General features: G+C 56.9%; 1 protein-coding gene across 1 annotated transcript in view; it reads right to left on the reverse strand.

The window, feature by feature from the left end:
* The window catches only part of GRIP2 (glutamate receptor interacting protein 2), a 46,915-nt gene extending 39,601 nt beyond the window's left edge, over positions 1-7,314 (reverse strand). Inside the window, exons 1-2 of the mRNA XM_088027145.1 lie at positions 7,087-7,314; positions 4,044-4,143 (exon numbers count right to left, since the gene is read on the reverse strand). Of these exons, the coding sequence (XP_087883271.1) occupies positions 4,044-4,110 (67 nt within the window). The 5' untranslated portion in view covers positions 4,111-4,143; positions 7,087-7,314. The remainder of the gene's footprint in view (positions 1-4,043; positions 4,144-7,086) is intronic.
* Between the last annotated feature and the right edge of the window lie 287 nt (positions 7,315-7,601).

Below are 7,601 nucleotides of genomic sequence, written 5' to 3' on the forward strand. Positions count from 1 at the left end.
CCTTCAGGAATTTGTGGAAATGTCATCTTCTCAGGAAGGTCCTCCCCAATAAACTTGTTGCACAACCCCCCCCCACACACACATACCTCTAGTACCACTCATACCCTCCTTCCCTGCTTTATCTTTTTCATGCACTCAACACCATGTAACAAACCTCACTTTTTTAAAAAATGTCATGATCTCATTTACTATCCGCCTCTGCCCACTAGGACATCAGGTCCAGAAGGCTGGTTACGTCTGTCTGCTCACTACCAGGTCCAGCATGGAAAGCGTGGCATACGGTAAGTATTCAGTAAATAATTTGGAATTCAATTCCTACTTACAGAGTAGGAGGATGGGGATCAAAGAGGTGGAATGAGTTGTTCAAGGTCACAAAATCAGGAAGAGGCAGAGCCAGGATGCAAAGCTGGACCTCCCTGGTTGGACACTGTGGCCTCTGTGATTGAGGGCCTGGGGTTTCCCCGTGGCCACAGCCCCTGCTGTGGGGTAGGAGGTTAGGCCTGCCCGACGATCTAGGCAGTTATGGTCAGAGTCCCTCAGAGGATGGGTGGCCCAGGCCACAGCGGAAGTACTACCCTCCCCTACCCCCCTGACATGCATACACAGCCCGTCTGAGCCTTCCCAGAACCTGGCTGGGCGGCCAGTGCTTACTCAGGCCCAGTAGGCCCTGGGAACAAAGACCACTTTGTGGCAGGGAGGCAGAGAGTGAACACTGAGGGGCTAGGGGGGTGGGGAGCTTCCTGCCAAAATCTCTATTCAGGCCTGCTGTGCACCCAAGCCTGGTCACATCCCTTTCCGCAGGGGCTTAGGGTTAGTGGGTGGTGAACAAGGCTCCCAGAAGCAAGACTGGACATGTGCAGGCAGGAGTCCATCAGGGGCAGAGAAACGGTACTGAGCAGTGCATTTCACAGACGCCAACCCCAAGCCTGACTCTCACTGAGGAGCTCTGCAAGGGGCCTGACTTCTCGGGGCCTCAGCCTTCCCTACAAAATGTAGAGAGTGTATGGAGGGGCCACCTGTTGGCTGCTCTTGTCCCCCTCCCCCAGGGCTTGCTGGTCAATCAGAGGCCTAGTGATCAGGTCAGGGGTGAGCATGTGATCCAAGTTGGGCCAACAAAAGGCGGCCCTGGGATATTTGCTGGAACAATTGGAAACAGGTTCTTTCCTTAGAGATGACTGACCCGGTTGACCTTAAACTCAAGGGTTACAGGGCCCTCTGGGCACCTCAAGGAGAGGAGTGAGTCTGCCTGAAAATGAAGCTTACCTAAAGAGAAGCAGAGACACAGAGTCCTAATGATGTTAAGTGAGCACCTGGATCCCACTGTGCCTAAGCTCCATCTTTGGACTTTCCTTAAAAAAAAAAAAGTCTCAGTGCTGACATCAACTATGGCAGGTATAATCATGAGGTTCTGTGGCCTGGGGAGGAGACTAGGGTGAGGACTGCAGTGGTGAGGGTGGGCATCAATAAGTCAACAGAGAGAGAAAAAGCCAGGGAGATGAAGAAGGGCCTTGAACGCCAAGACGAGGAGCTGTGATCAGATTTGAGTTTTAGTAAGTTCCCTCCCAGAGCAGCATGGGGAGGTGGGGTGGAGGCTAGAAAGCCGAGGAAGAGACTGGGGCAAAGGTCCAGGCAGGCAATACTGAGGTCTGAGCCCAGGTGAAGGCCATAGGCCCATGAGGTGGGAGAAGACACCTCCCCGGTAGTCCTCCAGGGGAAGTCTCCAGGGCACTACTGACCTTGTGGCTCTGACCACTGCAGGACAAGGTCATCCCACTAACCTGAGAGAACAGATAAACCCAGGCCAGGAAGGCAGTGCCCCCATTAATAATGTAGTCCCCAGGAGGAAGCAGGGGCAGACTACATGGGGTCAAATCCCAGCTTTGCTACTTCTGGCTGTGTGGCCTTGGACAAGTCACTTAACACCTCCATGCCTCAGTTTCCCCAGCTGTGAAATGGAGAGAAGAATAGTACCAAACTCACAGTATTGTGAACATTAAGTGAGAAAATGCACAGAAAGAGCTTAGAACAGAGCCTGGCACAAAGTCAGATCTCAACAGCTGTCAGCTACTATTATTATTTGTGTTATTATCTGGGGACCTGGGGCTGGCCCTGTCTCTGCCCCTGGCCATGGGTGGGGAGTGGGAAACTAAGTTCACTGGGCTATAAAAGTCATCTGGGTGCCAGTCCTGGCTTGGCCGCTTCACCATAGCTGTGGGGCCTTGGGTGGGCAATGCCCCACCCCCGAGCCTGTTTCCTCATCTGTCCATTGGGATCATAGTCCCTGCCCTTGGAATTGTTTCAAAGAGGTACCATCAAAAGTATGTTGAGTGTGGGAAGGGATCGACAGGGGTAGCACCAGGGTGACCTGCTGGTGGCTCTTGATAAGCTGGGGGAGGGGGAAGCAAGGGAGGAAGGCAGCCCAGCAGGATGAGGCTGGAGAGACAGGCAGCCAGCCAGATGGATGGAGCAACCACGTTTGCTCCACAGCCCCTCCCGCGGGGCCAACCCTGGGCCCACCTAGGAACGGGGCTGCTGGAGGACACCTGCCGCATGCATTCCCACCACCCCGGGGCTCACCAGCCAGACCCTGGCCCAGGACTCCTGCCGCCTGCTAGGGGGTCCAGCCTCCCACCTGCTACATACAGCCTGAGCTCTGCCTTTGCCCTCACATTGCTGGGCAGGAAGCTCACTCCCACCAGCTCATGCCCATGCGGAGGCAGGACGTGCCTCCCTGAGGCACCTCGGAGGGGCTGAGCGCTGCCCTCTCCAACTCCAGACCTGCCCGCTGCCCCTGCCGCACGGGACAGGGGACAGCCTGGTGGGCTCAGTGCCCAGCCACAGGACTGCAGGATGGCAGCCAGGGTCAGACAGAGAGTCCTCTCGTGGGCCCACCCGGGGCCAGGGGTCCCAGCCCTGCACTCTCTCCAGGCTTTGGGTCTCTGGGGAGTGGCCATTCCAGTCTCCTCCCTGGGAGCAGGAGCTCCAGAGGGTTCAGCCCCATCACTCTGCCTCCAGGTCCCCAAGACTTACCCTCCTCTCCAGGGGTCTCCCGGCTGAGCCCACACAGCATGTCCGCTATTGTCTCCTCGGCTGCCCACCAACTCCCAAGGGAGCCACGCTGCTCAGCCCTCCCTCACCCTCCCTCACCCCCTCCCCCGGGGAGGGGCTGAGGGAGGGAAGCTCACAGCTCCCACTGGCTGGGCACCGAGTCCACCCACTGCAGCGGGCGGCTCTCTGCTTAAAGGGGACACAGCCACTGTGTGGCTGGCTCTCGGAAGTAATCCTACACCCACCCCCCCATGCCCACAGTCTGAGTCTGGGTGGGGAGCTCAGAAGAGGGCACGCCTGGGTCCCCTTGCTAGGTCCCCAGGCAGACAGACCCTGGGGGGCCAATTCTGCTCCTAACTGGCCCTGGGACTTTGGTAAGTGACTGCTCTCCCCAGGCCTCAGTTTTTCCATCTAGAAAAGAGGAACAGTGCCTTCCAAACTTTTTTTTTTTTAGGTAGCAGATTCCAACAGAATGCCAGAACATGAGCCAGATAAAGTGCAGCCATGTGCCAGAGAGTGTCTGCAGGTCTCAGGTTAGAAACCCCTGAGCTCGGAGTCCCCTGGGGCTCTTCCACTGACATTCCAACTACCTCCTTCAGGCTTCAGTTTCCTTTTCTGTCAGGTGGGGTGTGGGGAGGATAAGCCCAAAGCCTGCCACAGGGAGCACCCCCCCAGCCTTTGGGGAACACCGAGCAAGATGGGCAGAGGATCTGCCTGCCTTGGGCTTGACGGGCAGGGGCAGCTGGTCAAAACTCCAGCCCCAACTGGGCCTCAGCCCTGCACACTCCTGGATTCCTCCACACCAGCTCAGGACTGATCCTGACAACCCCGATGGACACACAAGGCCCCTCCTCCAGCTGTCCAGCTGCTTGTGCTCCCCATCCCACCAGTGTGTGTGGGCACCAGCTGAGGGCCGGGCACCACATAGGTGCTGGGAAGAAGGGTGGGTGAGAGCCACACAGGGTCAATAGCCTGTACGCCCGACTACACGTCACCTCCTGCTGAATGCAGCACAGAGCAAGACAGATGAGGTCCTAGCTCCCGTGGAGTTCTTGGATACATGGGAACGAGTGGGGTTCAAATTTGTTCCGTGTCCTGCAGTGAATGAAAATGTAGAGCACTGTGGTTAGGGACTGGGTGCCCTTCTAGGTTCCCTCCCGATGCCCACTTCCCAAGGGTGCCTGCTTCTTTGGGTGACTTCATGTATGTCCCAGGGGGCAGGCTCCAGGTTCCAGGCAAAGTTGTTAGGCCCGCAGTGAGGGCAAGGTCTCAGCCATGGAAGGGGTGGTGAGCACTGGGTCAGAGAGAGGGGACCTGCTTTGGGAGGAATTTGCTGGGAGAATGGGGGCAGGCTCTCAGTGTGGTTTATGGTGCCCAGCAATAGTCAGGATTAAGCTCTCAGTGAGGACCCTGACCATCAGCAGGACACGAAGGGCCACTTCGGGGTTGTCTCAGCTCCACACCAGGCAGAAAGGGACATGGCCCTTGTCAGCCTGTAAGCTGCTCCTAATAGACCCCCAGTGTCTTCCCCTAAAGTCTTGTGCACCAGGCAGCCCTCCACCCCATATTTACAGCCCCTTCAGGGTGGAAGGCTGCCTGGTACACAAGATTTTAGAGCTACATCCGTCTCCTCTTGTAAGAAAATATTTGCTCGCCCTACAGATGCATTTAAATGAGCGATTAAGATTGGTGATCTGTCTCTCTTCCTGCTCCTTTGGAATTTACTTTTGTGGATGAGAAGCTCCTGGAAAGGTCACACCATGGGTTATGGGAGAGCTTCCACACAGCGTTTCTCTGAATGCCTGCTGTGCCAGGCACCGGGGACCAAGAGACCAGGAGACACGTGGGAAACAGTGTCTTCCCCCTGCCCTCTGTCCCTGTAATCCCAAGGAGCACGTTTTCACTTGATTTTATCCAAGAGTGGGTTTGGAAGCAACTGTTGGTCCATTTTGGAATAAGGCAGGGTTTAAATAAACATCTGGCACAAAGGTTAAGCGACTTGCCCAAGGTCACCCGGCTATGGGGTGGAGCCAGGTTCACACCTAAGAGGTCTCTTTTAAAAGGCACTGCTGTGTACCTCTCAGGATTTCAGGGGTTATGAAGGGGTCTGGAAGTGCCGAGGAGGAGCAGTTAGCTCTGTCGGGGGTCCACCGAGGAGGTAGGTGTTTTGAGTCTGACTTTGAAGGATGAGAGGAAATGAGTCAAAGAATGGTCAACGCATTGTAGGTGTGCACCCAGGCACGCTGTCCTGTGTGAGCAGTGAGGACACCAAGCGGGACATGCACACAGGGACATGTCCCGGGACAACCGGGTCACCAAGGGTCTAGTAGGGCCTCACTGCTCCAAGGGTAGCCAACAAGCAGCAGCCTCACTGGGAGCTCCTCAGCAATGCCAACTCTCAGGCCCCACCCTGGCCCCCTGAATCAGAATCTGCATCTGAACAAGCTCCCCAGGGGACACAAACGAAGTTTGAGTGGTGCTCTGTTTGGAGTTTGGCTTTCATCCTGCAGGCAATGGGAGCCAAGGATGGTTGTAGAGCCAGGGAGTAAGAAGGCTCTTGGAGGACCTCAGCCATGCAGCACCGCCTGAGGGAGAAGGGAGGAGGGCCTGGCAATGAGCAGCAAGGGTCCCTTCTGGGAGCCAAGAGCAGGTGGAGCTGCTGTTGGTCCTGCTCCAAAGACGACCCCTCTCATCCAACGAACGCTGCCAAACTTCAGGGAAGCAGAGGAAGAGAGGGACAGATTGCTGCTGGGTGTGCAAGGTGGCTGGAAGCCAGGCCTGCCAGGGATCCGGGCCACAGCATCTCCCAGTCAGAGTGTTGGATTGTCCCGCATTTCCAACACCGTGAATGGGCCGAGAGGGAGACTGGACCACGTACGGGAGGTGGCAGGGCCACTGAGCTGGCGGGCACACCCTCCATGTTCAGAAGAGGCCCTGACACCAGCACGTCCTCAGGTTTTGTGAGACAACTGGAGGACGGATTGCTGGGCGACCAGGCGCATGTGTCCAGCCTTCTCTGGACCTCAGCTTCCTCGATGTCCAATGGGATAATTAAAAGCACCCACCGTCTAGGGTTGGGGAGGCTACGTACTCATGAGTCAGAAAGCACTTATCCATCCACCCTCCTGTCAAGACTCTCATGCCAACACTGTGAAACGGACCAGAAGGTGGCTGAGCCACAGGTCAGTTGCCCCCAGGCTCAAATCCCCACTCTGCCACCCTTAAACTATGTGACTCTGGGCAAGTCGCTTCTGCATGAGCCTCCGCTTCCCACCCATGAGGGCCAAAGACTTGGAAGGTCTTTGCAGACTGTGACTGTCCAGCCCATACTCCTGACCTCCTCCCTATGCAGAGCCAGGCCTGTGGGGCCCTCCTTGGTGTCTCTTAACGGGGCTCCATGGGCATCATGTTCTCTGGTACGCCAGGCTGTCCCTGAAGGAATCGCCACAGGACACCTGGGATCCCTGCCCCCCCCCCCCATGGACAGTGACAGCCACAAGTGGGAACCAACTGACCCCATGCCACACAGATGGGAAAACCGAGATCCAGATGGGGCCGTATCTGGGGACCCCCGCCAACACGGGGGAGGCGCCTGGACCTCAGCCTCCACCTTTTCTCTCAGACCCCAGGGCTGAGTCCACCATAACCACGGGGGAGCTGTGTGAGCCCGCCGCACCCTGCCCCCTACCCCCGCCCCTGACTGACAGCCGGAAATGAAGTCTGGGTGGAAAGGAGGGAGAGATGGCGATCTGGAGACAAGACAGAGAAACCCTTTACTGCTGTTCTGTTGCTTCTTCCTGCCTCTCTCCTCACACCACCCCAGAGGCCAGGCCAGGACAATTGCTGCCCCCTGCCTGGTTGGTAAACATTTCCACAAGGTGGGTCCCCATTTTACAGATAGGGAAACTGAGACCCGGTCTGTGATTCCAGCAGCCACAGGGGAGGCACTAGCCGACCCTCTCCTAAGAGGGGGGGTGCTGTTTGGCTGCAGCCCCCACTCCAGCCAAGCTGTTCCACATGTACCCCATTGTCCCTCACCTGACTTCAGGGCAGGCTGGGTAGAGCTTCAGGGGCAGGGCCACCTCAGGGGGCTGCTCCCAGGCTGTGGCCCCAGACACCTGCCAGTTCCCAGAGCCCTTCACGGCAGCCTTCCCCCAGCCCTAGAGGGCACGGGGGCATCCGGCCAAGGGGACTCAGGTGACAGGCTATGTGCTCCGACCAAGGAAGGGGCAGGCTCTGGGATGTGAGAGGAACCACAGCTGACTGTTCTGCAGAACCAGGCGAAGAACGCCTGTGTGCCGGCCCTGACTTTCAACATTTTATACTTATTTCCTCATTTCATCCCACAACATCCCCATTTCAGAGATTAAAAAAAAAAAAAAACAGGAGCCCAGAGAGGTGAGGCCACTTGCTCTTAGTCACACAGGGGGTGAGGGGTAAAGTGGGATTTGAACCCAGGTTCTCCTAATACCATCCACACTAACACCCCAACCCCGAGCCCCCTGAGAAAGGCACACTCAGAAGCCCTCTCACAAGCCCACCCAGATTCAGGA

This window comes from Eumetopias jubatus, unplaced genomic scaffold, assembly GCF_037043125.1.
Source record: "Eumetopias jubatus isolate StellerSeaLion01/CBP00866 unplaced genomic scaffold, mEumJub1_p1.0 scaffold_1, whole genome shotgun sequence".
Lineage (NCBI taxonomy): Eukaryota > Metazoa > Chordata > Mammalia > Carnivora > Otariidae > Eumetopias > Eumetopias jubatus.